Raw genomic sequence first — 16264 nt, 5'->3', positions numbered from 1 at the left:
TATTAACAACAGATCATCCAAATGAGCCCTAGACCAGCTCAGTCTCAATAATAATATTTAACAATAGCAACAACATCAGCACTTTTACTGAAGGCTCACTATGTGCCAGGTACTTGGTCCAAGACATAGATAGATGTGTGAATAGATAGGTAGATGGATAGGTTCATTAAATCCTCAACTTAACTCTGCAGGGTAGGCCTTACTCTTCATTGATTCGCTCACCAAATATTTATTGAATGCCTCCTATGTCCCAGGTACTGTACTAAGCAGTTAGGATACAACACTGAACAAATCAGACAGAATCCTGCCCTCCTGGAATTTACATTATTGGTGGGGTTTGGGGGTGGGGAAGGGGAGGAAAACATTAAATGAAAAAGTATATTAGGTGGTATTAAGTGCTATCGAGAAAAATGAAGCAGCGTATGAGGAGGGGGATGATTAATAATGAGAAGGGAAGTTCCTGTTATATGTGAGGTAGTTATAGCTGGCAAGTGAGCACGGCCCAGAAAAAGTAAAGGAATGAGCTTGAGCATATGGGGAAGAGCATTCAAAGGTAATGCTCTCTGGAGCTCAGAGAGGTTCAGAAGCTGACCACAGTCACCCAGCTGGTCCATGACAGAGCTAGTGTCCTGACACAGGCGGCCAGCTCCAGAGCCCGTGCTGTTAGCTGCAATGTGAGATGCCTAGATCTTTCCTTGTCAGTTTCACCTACATCCAGTCCCAGTCAGTGATTTCTCTGTTTGCATGATTTCCAAAGGCAGAAATCTACTGGTCTTAGCTATACCACCACAGCTTCCCTGTCTTCATCTATTTCAGACTTAAACTGCAGCCCCCTGCCTGCCAGCAGACCATAACCCCCAGGCTACCCAGTTCCAGAAACTCCACAGAACTCGCCTCACATGTGCTCTCAGCTGTCAAGCTATTTCTCGTCTCCTAGATGAGTTCATCCAGAATTAAGATGTTTGTTCTTTAAACCAACTTCCTTTTGCGCTTTCCTGTCTCCTGTCACGCTAAAATACTCTTCTTTTTGTTCCTTATTCTTGCACTTGAGAATGCCTCTCTCCCCAGGATGTTTCCCTCTCAATCTGTGCAGTCCAATTCAACAGCCACTAGCAACACGAGGCTCATGAGCCCATGACACGTGGTTAGTGCAAATTGAGATGTATTGTGAGTATAAGACACATACCAGACTTTGAAGATTAAGTACGAAAAGGGAAATGTAAAATCTTTCATTAATATTTTTTATATCAACTACATGTCGAAATGAAAATATTATGGATATATAAGGTTAAATAAAATATATTAAGATTAATTTTACCTGTTTCATATTATATTTCTATTTAACAGCATTACTCTGGCCTGCTCTTTCAATATACCCACATCATATCATGCTCAAAAATCACATTTGCCTTTGATTGTTCTTGTCTTGGATAGTACCTACAGCATGCTTTGGAGAATAAGGTTCTTACTAGAGCTATTTAAGATTCTGAAAGTCTTTTTAAATCTATTCACCAAAGTCTGATTAAAGGTATTTCAATACACTATTGGTTATTTCATTAAAATTTTCTTTATAATCCCTATTAGTTTTTTCCAAGTACTCAGCTCATAGTTGAGAAACTCTATTACAACTAATTTATGATGACAGCCTTATTAGTTTCTTATTAATATGGATTTCTTTAATGTGAATGTGCACATTAAACTTTTTTTTTCCCCTACTTTTTAACTGTTACATGGGAAAAGCATTCAGACACTACAGACCAGAGAGCCTGATGGAAATTCAGACACTGATCTTGACAGACATTCAGGGAACATTAGGGAAAATGAAGGTCACTAGGGGGGGCATTCCCTGGTGGGCCAGTGGCTAAGACTCTGTGCTCCCAATGCAAGGGGCCTGGGTTCGATCCCTGGTCAGGGAAATGGATCCCACATGCCGCAATTAAGAGTTTACACGCCTCAACTAAAGATCCCACAGGCCACAACGAAGGACAAAGATCTTGCATGCCCCAACTAAGGCCTGACACGGCCAAATAAATAAATATATATTTTTGTAAAGTGAAGGTCATCAGGAACCAAAATGGGTTCATTTCCTCAGAGCAAGCCTATCAAAATAACTTGGTTTCCTGAGATGGATACTTGCTTGATAAAACAGTTCAAGGTCACAAAGGACAGATCTTTGAACCGAGAGCTTCCAACTGCAGGCAGAGAGCAGACATGAATTTCTTACAGTATTTCTGGGCAAGAGGTGCCCTCACTTTCACTGGCTTCACTTGAGCCCCAGTCCTTGGGCTAAGAGCTCATCAGCACAGGCACAAGCAGCACTGAGAAGGAGAAGGCCGACAAATGCAAGGGAAAGAGACTGAAAACAAGAAAACAAAGAGGCCAAAGCAGAGAATCCCACGCCCATAAAGTAACTACAAGACATTCTCCTTTAAGGCCGGTGGACGGGTACCAAAGGCTACCTCCAAAGAGGAACTGCTTGAATGTCTTCCAGCCCTATTCTGGGGACGGGATCATTATTTTAGTCACACTTCATATTCAAACTTGTCTGAGCAAACGGAAAAGGTTGTATCCTGGTTTCACCTTCAGTCCTGAGATGGAAGCTTTTATCTGTAACTGCACAATCTAAGGCGCTGCTGCTGTGCCCTTCAGTAAAAACTTCAAAAAACCTTCTGTACTCGAGAGTAAACAACATGAAAAGAAATCAAAAGACAGAAAACTTGTGCAAACAAAGGCTGATGCACGCAGGCAAACATTCTGCTTTTAAAGAGAGAAAGCAAGGCCTACCCTCAAAGCTTGTATTAATTTAAAAACACAAGTGTAAGTCACGCTGGGACCCAGCCTCACCCCACAGCAGGCCAGCAGCTTCCACACCAGGTAGGGCCTGGCAGGGGAGTCAATGGAGTCAGCTGCCCACAGAATTTGACTGTGCCACAACAGAAGGGTACATGCAGCCCATATGCGGGCGCCCCTAGAACATATAGTTCTAGTTACCAAAAGGGAAGGAGAGAGTGCTGATGGGTTAAGAGCTCACCAGCACAGGCACAAGAAGCATTGGGAAGACCAACAAGCACAAGGAAAAGAGATGGAAAAACAAGAAAACAAGTCATGTCCTACACAAGGCTGCTTCTCCAAGACCAGGAAACATAACTGGCCTATTCACTACATAGAAAAACCCAGAGAATTAGGCAAGATGAGGAGACAGAAATATGAAACAAACAAAGGAAAAAGACAAACCCCAAAAGAAGAACCGAGTGGAGACAAACAATCCATTTATCTGATAAAGACTTTAGGGTAATTCAATGAACTCAAGAGAAGAATAAACAGTGTGAGAACTTCACCAAAGAGTTAGAAAATAGAAAGATTCAAACCAAGCTGAAGACTACAATAACTGAAATTTAAAAACTAAACTAGAAGGAATTAACAACAAAAACTTGATTAGAAAATAGGCAGGGGACCTGAATACACATTGTCCCAAGAAGGCAGAGATGGCCAACAGGCCTATGGGAAGATGCTCAGCATCACTAATAATCAGGGAAACACAAATCAAAATCACGAGATGCCACCTCACACCTGTCAGAATGGCTAACAGCAAAAGGCAACAAATAACAAGAGTTGCAAGAATGCAGTGAAAGAAAACTCGCACTGTTGGTGGGAAGGTAAATTGGTGCGACCACTACGGAAAACAGTATGGCGGTTCCTCAGAAAATTAATAGAAACGGCCATACGACCCAACAATTTCACTTCTGTAAATTTACCCTAAGAAGAAAGAAGCACTTATTAGAAAAAACACGCACACTAGTATTCATTGCAACATTATTTACAATAGCCAAGATATGGAAGCAACCTATGTGTCTATACATAGATGAATGAATAAAGAAGATGGGGTATTTACAAACAATGGAATATTACTCACCCATAAGAAATGAAATCTTGGCTTTTACAACAACATGGATAGATATAGCAGGTATTGTCCTAAGTAACTTTAGTAAAACAGGGAAAGACCAATACCATATGATTTTACTTATATATGAAATCTAAGAACAAACATTCAAAAGAGAAACTGACTCATAGATACAGAGAACAAACTAGTAGTTACCAGAGGCAAGGTGGGTAGAGGGGTGAGTGAGATAGGTGAGGGAGATTAAGAAGTACAAACTACCAGCTATAAAATAAGCAATTATGGAGATGTAATATACAGCACAGGGAATATGGCCAATAATATTGTAATGACTTTCTATGGTGACAGGTGATAACTAGACTTATGTGATCATTTTGTAATGTATAAAAATGTTGACCCACTACGTTTACACCTGAAACTAATGTAATATTATAAGTCAATTAAAAAAGGGAAAAAACAAATAACAGTAATGAAGTGTACAAGTAAACAATTCAATTTTTTAAAATTATAGTAAAAAGAGGGCAACAAAATAAACTCCCAGATCCAGTTCTTTAAAAGTAGTTGTAAGTCGTTTTCAAAATTCCTAAAAGAGACCTGTTAAAGATAAAAAAAACAGCAGCAAATGCAGAAATGTGAAATTTGATTAGATCTTGGTATTTTAAAAGACATTCTTGTGACAATTGAAGGAATCTGAATAAGAGTAGAAGTTAAGTGATATTATGAAATTACTGTTAATTTCAATATTAACAAAATATTGTTAATTTACAAATATTATGTTATTGCGTTTATGCCAAAGCATTCAGGATGTATAAAACAGTATAATTATGGCAAAATATTAATAAATGAATACATAAATAAACCCCCATTCTTAATTTCATGGCCCAAAGAAAGTTCCTCCACCTCTGCATTGTAGATTACAATCTACAATATTGAATACAATCTATGTGATTGGTAATTTGCTGTTTTATATCATTTTACCTGCTTTGACAACGTTACATTGGGCAATATATACATGTTATAAGAGATCAACTATGGTTATACCAATCATCAAAAAGCTGTTTATCTTGACTTCCCGGTGGCCTAGCAGTTAGGATTCTAGGCTTTCACTGCCTTGACCCAGATTCAGTCCCTGGTTGGGGAAAGATCCCGTAACCAGGGGTGCAGGGGGGGAAAAGAGGGTAATCTATTCTTGGGTTGGGAATACATGGACTCTGAGTCATGGGCTAAGTGCCAGCAGGTTCTACTGCTTCTCTGCTGTGTGAACTTTGACATGGTCTCAACATACTCAACTATTTTTCTCCTCTTTAACAGTCTCTACCTTACAAAACTAGTACAACAATTAAATGAAAAAAAAACCTTAAAACTTAAGCACAACACCTGGCACAAAGCATGTGCTTAATTCATGGCAACTATTATATCCACCCCACTGTAATACTGGATCTAGTTGGGGTTTTTTTAATAGGAATACACAACATTATTTTGACTTGGATTATCTTTCTTAAATAAAAACACATAGACTCTCCAAACCTTAAGTCAAACAAAGTGTATGAATAAGTCTCACATAACAATGAGCTTCCCCAGTGGCTCAGCAGTAAAAGAATTCACTTGCTAATGTAGGAGCTAAAGGAGCCACAGGTTCAAGCCCTGGGTCAGGAAGATCCCCTGGGGAAAGGCATGGCAGCCCACTTTAGGACTCTTACCTGAAAAATCCCACAGACAGAGGAGCCTGGTGGGCTACAACCCATAGGGTCGCAAAGAGTCGGACACGACTGAAGCGACGGCACACATGCATATAACAATGTGAGATAACATAAGAATTTAAAAGGGAGAAACGTTTGACCAATACTTTACCATCTACTGTTCAGATTTAACAATCTGTACTGTGAAAAATATTAAAATAAATCAAAGAAAGAGACATTTTATTAAATATTATATGACTTGGTTCCTGTGTACTAGGATCTAAAATCTAGTTGGAGAGATTAGGTCAACAAGAGCAGAATAAGGCAAGCTCCGCTAAAAGAGCAAACTAACAAAATCACTGTCTGGGGAGGCCTTACAAATAGCTGTGAAAGGAAGAGAAATGAAAAGCAAAGGAGAAAAGGAAAGATATAAGCATCTGAATACAGAGTTCCAAAGAATAGCAAGGAGAGATAAGAAAGCCTTCCTCAGCGATCAGTGCAAAGAAATAGAGGAAAACAACAGAATGGGAAAGAATAGAGATCTATCTCTTCAAGAAAGTTAGACATACCAAGGGAACATTTCATGCAAAGATGGGCTCAATAAAGGACAGAAATGGTATGGACCTAACAGAAGCAGAAGATATTAAGAAGAGGTGGCAAGAATACACAGAAGAACTGTACAAAAAAGATCTTCACGACCAAGATAATCAACATGGTGTGATCACTGACCTAGAGCCAGACATCCTGGAATGTGAAGTCAAGTGGGCCTTAGAAAGCATCACTACGAACAAAGCTAGTGGAGGAAATGGAATCCCAGTTGAGCTATTTCAAATCCTGAAAGATGATGCTGTGAAAGTGCTGCACTCAATATGCCAGCAAATTTGGAAAACTCAGCAGTGGCCACAGGACTGGAAAAGGTCAGTTTTCATTCCAATCCCAAAGAAAGGCAATGCCAAAGAATGCTCAAACTACTGCACAATTGCACTCATCTCACATGCTAGTAAAGTAATGCTCAAAATTCTCCAAGCCAGGCTTCAGCAATACGTGAACTGTGAACTTCCTGATGTTCAAGCTGGTTTTAGAAAACGCAGGGGAACTAGAGATCAAATTGCCAACATCCACTGGATCATAGAAAAAGCAAGAGAGTTCCAGAAAAACATCTATTTCTGCTTTATTGACTATGCCAAAGCCTTTGACTGTGTGAATCACAATAAACTGTGGAAAATTCTGAAAGCAATGGGAATACCAGTCCACCTGACCTGCCTCTTGAGAAACCTATATGCAAGTCAGGAAGCAACAGTTAGAACTGGACATGGAACAACAGACTGGTTCCAAATAGGAAAAGGAGTACGTCAAAGCTATATATCGTCACCCTGCTTATTTAACTTCTATGCAGAATACATCATGAGAAACGCTGGACTGGAAGAAGCACAAGCTGGAATCAAGATTGCTGGAAGAAATATCAATCACCTCAGATATGCAGATGACACCACCCTTATGGCAGAAAGTGAAGAGGAACTAAAAAACCTCTTGATGAAAGTGAAAAAGGAGAGGGAAAAAGTTGGCTTAAAGCTCAGCATTCAGAAAACTAACATCATGGCATCTGGTCTCATCACTTCATGAGAAATAGATGGGGAAACAGTGGAAACAGTGTCAGACTTTATTTTGGGGGGCTCCAAAAACACTGCAGATGGTGACTGCAGCCATGATATTAAAACACGCTTACTCCTTGGAAGGAAAGTTATGACCAACCTAGATAGCACATTGAAAAGCAGAGACATTACTTTGCCAACAAAGGTCCATCTAGTCGAGGCTATGGTTTTTCCAGTGGTCATGTATGGATGTGAGAGTTGGACTGTGAAGAAAGCTGAGCGCCAAAGAATTGATGTTTTTGAACTGTGGTGTTGGAGAAGACTCTTGAGAGTCCCTTGGACTGCAAGGAGATCCAACCAGTCCATTCTGAAGGAGATCAGTCCTGGGTGTTCATTGGAAGGATTGACGCTAAAGCTGAAACTCCAGTACTTTGGCCACCTCATGCAAAGAGTTTACTCATTGGAAAAGACTGACGTTGGGAGGGATTGGGGGCAAGAGGAGAAGGGGACAACAGAGTATATGACTGGATGGCATCACCAACTCGATGGACATGAGTTTGAGTGAACTCCGGGAGTTGGTGATGGACAGGGAGGCCTGGCGTGCTGCAATTCATGGGGTTGCAAAGAGTCAGACATGACTGAGTAACTGAACTGAACAAAATCACTGCAGATGGTGACTGCAGCCATGATATTAAAACACGCTTACTCCTTGGAAGGAAAGTAATGACCAACCCGGATAGCATATTTAAAAGCAGAGACATTTCTTTGCCAACAAAGGTCCGTCTAGTCAAGGCAATGGTTTTTCCAGTGGTCCTGTATGGATATGAGAGTTGGACTGTGAAGAAAGCTGAGCACCGAAGAATTGATGCTTTTGAACTGTGGTATTGGAGAAGACTTTTGAGAGTCCCTTGGACTGCAAGGAGGTCCAACCAGTCCATCCTAAAGGAGATCAGTCCTGGGTGTTCTTTGGAAGGAATGATGCTAAAGCTGAAACTCCAATACTCTGGCTACCTCATGCAAAGAGTTGACTCATTGGAAAAGACCCTGATGCTGGAAAGGATTGGGGGCAGGAGGAGAAGGGGATGACAGAGGATGAGATGGCTGGATGGCATCACGGACTCCATGGACACAGGTTTGAGTAAACTCCAGGAGTTGGTGATTAACAGGGAGGCCTGGCGTGCTGCGATTCATGGGGTCCCAAAGAGTTGGACACGACTGAGCAACTGAACTGAACTGAACAACAGTTTCCATTTTTGAGCTTGGTACTTTCCCAGCACTACCTAGGTCCTGTCCACATGTTACCCCACTGATGCACTCCACTGCTGAATCCTGCCAGCCCAGACTTCAAAACACACCCTGATAGTTCCTATTCCTCACCCCACCCCATCATTTCTTACCCACCCTCAGCTAGTCATTGTTCCCACAGCCTCCTAACTGGTCTTCCTGCTGCTCCTTTTTTATCAGCAAGAACTATTCTCTACCCAGGATCCAGAATAATTCATTTAAACACTCAAGTCATCACAATTTCACTCCTATTCAAAACTCTCTGAGACTTGCTACTTCACTGGGAATTTAACAAGTTAGTCTTTAAGGGCCCACAAAACTTTATCTCTAGAATCCAGCCCTGACTACTTGTACAGTTTAATTTCCTATTTACTCTCCAGCACAGTGGTCTCCTCAAAGTTCCTTAAATATTTGAAACCTATTTCAAGGTTTTTGCTGCCATCCTCTCTGTCTGGAATACTACTCTCCCAGTCACCTGGCCTGTTCCATCACTTCCTTTTAAGTCTACACTCAACTGTTTTCCCTTTTAAAGAGACCTCCCCTGACTACACTATATAAAATACTAACTACCAGAGAATGACTGAATGAAATATACCTCCATCCCACAGAGCACTATGCAGCTGTAAAAAAAAAAAAAACAAGAGGATGATTTCTATGAACTGATATGGAATTATGGAAATCATATGGAATATGATTTTCCAGACATGTGGTTAAGTGACAAAATCAACCTATAAGAGAGTACATTGAGTATGTTACCTATTGTTTGAAAGAGAGAGTTAGAAACAAACATATGTATCTGTTTGTATCCACAAAAAGAAACAGGAAAGACAAAAACAAACAAATGATACACTGTAGGGAGAGAGATAGGGATGGAATAGAATTTCTGAGCATTTTTTAAATGGTCATCCCTCAGTATCCACAGGGTATCGGTTCCAGGACCCCAGTGGATACCAAACTCTGAGAAGGCTGAAGTCCCTTACATAAAAACGGCATAGTAACCTATGCACATCTTCTCATATACTTTAAATCATCTCTAGATAACTTATACTATCTAATACAATGTAAATGCTACTTAAATAATTGTAAATACAACATAGTTCAGTTCAGTCGCTCAGTCGTGTCCAACTCTTTGCGACCCCATGAACCGCAGCTCGCCAGGCCTCCCTGTCCATCACCAACTCCTGGAATCCACCCAAACCCATGTGCATTGAGTAGGTGATGCCATCCAAATACCACATAAATGCTATTTAAATAATTGTCAGAATACAGCAAATTCAAGTTTCGCTTTTTGAGATTTTATGGAATTTTTTTCCCTGAATATTCTTGATCTGTGGTTGGTTGAATCCACAGAGGCAGAACCTGCAAATATGGAAGGCCAGCTGTGTTTGGTTTTTATTTGAACCATGTTAACAGATTCCATATTTTAAAATTAAATTAAGGTGGGGGAAACCCTAAAATTGAATAGACAGAAACACATTGATGTAACTATGTATCCATTTGATAACATAACCACACAGAAGAAAAATTTAAGAACTCAAGTAACTTGAAAATACAGTGTTCTGTACATATTTAGTGGAATATATGGAAGAATAAATGTTTTGAACTATATTTAGTAAAACTTGTGCTTGGGAGTAGTATTGGCACAGGAATTATGGAACTAGTTTGTGTTTAATGTAGATTAGGCAAATATTCTAATGCTACTAAGAATAGAATTCTTAGGAGGAAGTTCTTAGGGAGGAAACAGAAGAATTGAATTGTTGGATTACTTTGTGGTAACAAGATAAATGCATGACTTTGTGAAAGCTATTCCTAGCTCTGAGAACTGACAGGGCCTAGCAGCTATGACTTCAGGAGCCTTGAGCACACCCAGTGTGTGTGTGTGCTCAATCGCTCAGTCGTGTCTTAGTCTTCCCGACTCCATGGACTGTAGCTCATTAGGCTCCTTTAGTCCATGGGGTTTCCCAGGCAAGAATACTAGAGTGGGTTGCCATTTCCTTCTCCAGGGGGTCTTCCCAACCCAGAGATCAAACCCGTGTCTCTTATGTCTCATTAGCAGGCGGATTCTGTACCACTGAGCCACCTGGGAGACCCTTAGCACATCTAGCACCCAGATCTTAAATTCTAAATACCATTCCCCACTAAACGAAAAAGGGAATCTAATGAGCCCAAGGCTGAGGCAGGAAAGGTACAAAATGAGCCCAGAACATCCTTCTATGCCAACAAAGAAGGAAGTGCTCAATACTGAAGCTTGGAGGGGTTCCCAGTGACCAAATTCAGGATCACCAAGCATCAGAATGGAAAATGACCAGAATGCTATATTAAATGATACCCATGAGTCCTTACTAGTACTAAAAAATAGAATAAAAAGGGAGGTGCAAAAGCTCTTTGTTACTAAAGATTGTCAATAAAGTATATAGACAAATAGGGATAGAAAATTTCCGTCTGCAACAATTTAGTGATAATAGACTTGGGGAAGAATTATCACTGAGTGCTAAAACACGGGGTGAAAGATTGTTGGAGAACAGGATATTCACACAATCTCAAAGTGTTACTTAATGAATCTCGTATTACAGACATAGCTCATTTTATTATGTTGCATTTTATTGCACTTTGTAGACACTGTGCTTTGTACACAAACTGAAGTTTCGTGGCAACTCTGCATTGTCAGATGGTAATCAGCATTCTTTAGCAATAAAATATTTTTTAAATTAAGGTATGTACATTTTCTTAGACACAATGCTACGGCACACTTAGACTACAGTATAATGTAAATGTCATTTTTAAATGCACTAGGAAATAAAAACTCATATGACTTGCTTTATTGCGATATTTGCTTTATTGAAGTGGTTAGGAACTGAGCCCGCCTATCTCCTATATTTACTCGCCTCTACAATAGAGAAATCTGATAGACCTCACCTTAACCAATCAATCAACATTAACATCTCTGATAATCAGCAAATGGACTGCATCTGCACCCTGATGAGATGCACACCTGTGCTCAGGAAAGTCCACATCAGAATTTAAGCATGCACTCCAACACTGAGGGACATTTATATAAAACAACTCGTCCAGACCCTTCAAAAAGAGCAATGTCATAAAGTTTAAAAAAAGAAAAATGTTGGCAACAGTTTATATTTTTAGATTCAAAGGGATTAAAAAAGCATGGGGCTTCCCTGGTAGTTCAGCTGGTAGAGAATCTGCCTGCAATGCAGGAGACCCTGGTTCGATTCCTAGGTCAGGAAGATCCCCTGGAGGAGGGCATGGCAACCCACTCCAATATTCTTGCCTGGTGAGTCGCCATGGACAGAGGAGCCTGGCGGGCTACAGTCCATGGGGTCGCAAAGAGTCGGACAGGACTAGGCGACTAAGCATAGCACAGCACAAACAGGCATGAGTACCAAACTTGATGTATGATCCAGGACTGGCTTCTGGACCCCATCTGAACACAGTGTTTTATCAACGCTATACTTCCTGACGCTGAAAATGGTGCCAGGGCTTACTGGAGACATATTATTCTTACAAGACCTATGTTGAAATATTTAGGGTTAAGGTGTTGTAAGAGCTGCAATTCTCAAACGGTTTAGCAAAAAACAACAACAAAAAGTAACTGGGTAGGTGTGGGTGTTTGTCTCTAGTAAACCAAATGTGATAAAATGTTAATAACTGGTGATTCAAGGAGAAAGGCATGCCAAGTGTTCACTGTACTGTTTTTGCAACTATTCTAAAGATTTTACGTCTTTCGAAATTTAAGAAAATTAGTAAGAACTATTAACCACTTCCATTTCCCTTGGTCTGCACTACTAATCTCTGTATCAGTAAATGTTCACCACCACCCAACAACTACACATTCACTGCTTTCTTTCTTCACTGTCTCTTCCCCACTCTAATAATTGTAAGCTTCCCTGTGCTGACACAGAGCTGTCAGTCAGTAAGTATGTGTTGAGTGGCTGAAGCTCACAATCATTCTATGAAGCAGATGTTAGTATCCTTTCTCTCACGTGTGTGGTGCTCTCTCTTCAAAGACAAAGATACAGAGTCACAGAGAAGTGAGGCAACTTACAGAAGTTTTAACCGTGAGGGGCAGGGCCAGGGTCTGAGATCCAATACTGTTAATCACTGTTAGGCAGCTTTCCCCACTGAGACCGGCTTGGTACCCAAAGGGCTCACTATCTGCAGAGCTATAGAGTTTTCCTTAGCACAAAGCCTATTCAGAGAAGATAATATTTATGCTTGCAGAACCAAATGACCTCTGAATAAATAAATGAATTAGGTGGGAGAGACCACCATGAGGGGACTGTTTAGAGAGTCTTCCTAGAAGAGGTGTGGCTAGATAGGTAGACTGTTTTCAGTGGAAAAGAGCATAGCAACAGGCAGTGGTGGCCAAAGGTGCCTTCTGAGACCAGGGAGAGACCCGCACATCTGAAGGAATTACCTCATCCATTCAACCTTGGTATGTGCTTCTTCCTCGTGCTGACAGCTCTGGCCTATGAAACCCTCACAGCCTTTGGGGCCTGTGATGGTACCTGTCCAGGCCCCCTCTGCCTCCAATCCCTCTCAACTACAATCTTTTCTCTTCATTGCTGCCAGATTATTCTAAGTGGATGGGTCTGCTCCTGTCAGGCCCAGAAACAGGTCTCTTTTGCCTGCAGGAGAGAATCCCAGCTCCCAAAGGGGACTTTCAGGGTCCCCCATGGGGCCTCTGGATGCCACCGGCACACTCCAGTGACACTGATGGCTCCCTACTGCCTCTACACTCTTCTCCTCTTTCTTTCTTGATCTCCTCTTTCTTTCTTGATCCCCTCCTCTTGGCATCTTTTCCCACATCATGGCATGATACCACCGGTCCTCGGAGGCTAGGTTCAAACACTCTCCCTTCCAGGAAGTTTTTGCTTCAGGAAAGATATTTGATTTCACCAAAGATGTGGTTCTCTTCCCTCTGCACGCCCGCAGCACTTTATATTTACCTCTCTTACAACATTTAATTCTGTGCCTTACATTGTAGGTACTTTTGAGCACATGTCAACCCCCACCACGACCACCCCTACCCAGGCTGTATTCCATAGCGCATAGACGCGTGCCTCCCAAAGGCACTCAACACACTCTGAACGCAGAGTGGAGAGGAAAGGCTGATCAGGTGTGTGCGCTAAAGGGCCAGCAGGGGGATTCCAAGTACTAGTTAAGGGGGCTATTACTATGCACCAGGTGTTTGGCTATGACTTAATTAGGGGCCTGTGTGGGAAAAGGTTGATGATGTGGGTGAGGAGCTAAAAAAATGGAGACAAAGATACCTATCTTATGGGGCTGCCGTGACAATTTAACTGAACAAGTGTGAAAAGGAGAAACACAGTCCGAGACACTCACACATTCGTCCTTTTCTGTTCAGAAGGGAGGGGAAAGCAGCACCAGCCACACTACTTAGAAACTCCGAATCGAGGCCCTCTCCTTCCGGCTGCGAGGCGATTCTGAACCACCGCCATCAGCCAGGGCGCGGCCGCGGGACAGGCGCGGTTGCACTTGGCTTTGGCCGCGGCGCGCGCGCACACAGCGGGATCCACTGCCCGTGGAGACCCGCCCCGGACAAGCTCGCGGGCTGCGGAAGCAGTAAAAAAAAAAAAAAAAAAAAAGATCTGCTCAAGTTCTGGACGATGGCGTCTCGAGAAGTAGTAACTTAGTCACTGGGGTCGCGCAGAAAAGGCACCCCTTCCAGAAGAACACGGGGTGGAAGATAATTAGGGATCGGGGGTCGTGGGAGTTAAGAAGGATTCCCAAAGGGCGGAACGAGCGCAGGGGAGGTGAACGAGCCGGAGTCTGGTTTCTTTTTCCCAGACCTCAGAGCCTGAGGAGCAAGTTTCTTACTGACCACCCTATGGTGATTTGTGGATGACACGATAAGTTGCCTCGCACGTGCCCCCCGCCACCTTCGCCACCCGAATTTGCAGCCGCCTTGGGCCGCGCCCGTCCACCGGGCCCGGAGCCCGGGGGCCACTGACACCTCCCGCTACCGGTCCCTGTGGGCTCCCGGAGGAAGCCTCCACTCACCCAATTTGAGGAACAGGTAGACCACTCCAAGGACCCCCAGGGCCCACCCAGGGGCGCTCCCTGCGGCCATGGCGGTCCGGGCGGTTTCTGCTAATGGCTCGCAGCCGCACAACTCTGTCTGCCGGAGGGCCAGCCCCGCCTCTCGCGCCCCGCCCCGCCTCTCGCGCCCCGCCTCGCCCCGCCTGCCTCGCGGCGGGCTGGCACCGGATGCAGTCTGGGCGCCGGTCCTTTCCTCTTCTCGCGGACTCGGTTCGGGTCCCAGTCGTTCCTGCCATTCCGCAGCCACCCGCTTTGCTCTGTTGAGCTCTTTAGCAAAAGTGGCGTGCGTTTTTACAACCAGGTTTATCCTCGTTCCTCCCGCACTTTTCCTTGGCATTTGGAACGCGATGGAGGCGCCCCCGCAGCTGGGGGTATCGGACTGTCGCTCCCCGAAAGCTGCGCCCCACTGGGCGGGAAGTGACAGGAGAACTCTGGTGGGACACGGACGTTCTGAAGCGCTTTCCAGCAGCTGCAGCAGCGCAGAAGTTTTACCTGCCGGTTAAGACGGTGAAGAACTTGCCCACAATGCAGGAGACCCAAGTTCGATCCCTGGATCGGGAAGATTTCCCTGGAGAAAGGAACGGCAACCCCCTCCAATATTCTTGCCTGAAGAATCCTATGGACAGAGGAACCTGGCGGGCTACAGTCCGTGAGGTCGCAAAGAGTCCTGAGCAAGTAGCACACACACTCCCCATTTATGACTAGATAAAACAGCCTCTTTGAAACCACTCTTTCCTCAAATATTAAAACGGAAGGAAATGGGACATGTTAGACAACTGCTAGAATGTGTAGAGTTCCCTGGTGCAGCCCCAACCTCCCCACCCCTCTTAAGTTCCTATCTCTCCTCATTCGAGTGCAGTCACCTTTTCCTTAAGACTGACTCCCACCCCAGCACTCCCCTACGCGGAGCTGGGATTTCCAGCCTCGGGTTTCTCCCTTCTCCATTTGCTCTGTTTCACTCTTCCTCCTAACCCTCAGGCTGAGGAGTCAGAGGTGTTCACTCCCTCAGTGTTTGGCCTCCCCAAATCTCTGTCCCTCAAGCTGCAGTGGGCTCGTGCACGCTCCATCTTACTAGCTAGTCCTCGCCTCAAATCCACCTGCTCCCAGACTTAGTTACTACTGTATTCCCAGAACCAGCTCCTGGCATGGGCCTCCATGACAGCTCCCTTTCTTTCAGATAGAAGCACCAGAATGACCTCTGCTCAGCACTTTGGCTCAGGGAACTCTTCCTTACCATGTGAGCAGGAAACTCCTCCCATGAACTGGACTCATGAACTGGATCCTCTGTTGTCCTAACAAACACCAACCTGTTTGCCAGTTGTGAAAGAGTGGAAATGTGCTTTATTCTTGCTGTGATTGCCATCATCCTCAGGTGGGGACCCCAAAACACTCAAGATACTTTAACTACACTGTAAGAATCCATAAATTATTTCTTAAATTAGCCATGAAATTGTAAAAGGTGTCTATATCTGTGGAATTTCTGGGACCAATGTACCATACCTATGCTACCCTTCAGTTCAGTCACTCAGTCGTGTCCGACTCTTTGCGACCCCATGAATCGCAGCATGCCAGGCCTTGCTGTCCATCACCAACTCCCGGAGTTCACCCAGACTCATGTCCATCGAGTCAGTGATGCTATCCAGCCATCTCATCCTCTGTCGTCCCCTTCTCCTTCTGCCCGCAATCCCTCCCAGCATCAGAGTCTTTTCCAATGAGTCAACTCTTCTCATGAG

General features: G+C 43.4%; 1 protein-coding gene across 5 annotated transcripts in view; it reads right to left on the bottom strand.

Moving 5' to 3' along the window:
- CD58 (CD58 molecule) overlaps positions 1-14883 on the bottom strand; it is a 63473-nt gene extending 48590 nt beyond the window's left edge. For all 5 annotated transcript variants that reach the window (XM_061410029.1, XM_061410071.1, XM_061410052.1 and 2 more), the window contains exon 1: positions 14493-14883. In XM_061410029.1, the coding sequence (XP_061266013.1) occupies positions 14493-14868 (376 nt within the window). In that variant the 5' untranslated portion in view covers positions 14869-14883. The remainder of the gene's footprint in view (positions 1-14492) is intronic.
- Between the last annotated feature and the right edge of the window lie 1381 nt (positions 14884-16264).

This window comes from Bos javanicus, chromosome 3 (assembly GCF_032452875.1).
Source record: "Bos javanicus breed banteng chromosome 3, ARS-OSU_banteng_1.0, whole genome shotgun sequence".
In the NCBI taxonomy this organism is placed as follows: Eukaryota; Metazoa; Chordata; class Mammalia; order Artiodactyla; family Bovidae; genus Bos; species Bos javanicus.
Note: the sequence above shows the minus strand (reverse complement) of the source record. Positions and strands in the feature narration are given on the sequence as shown.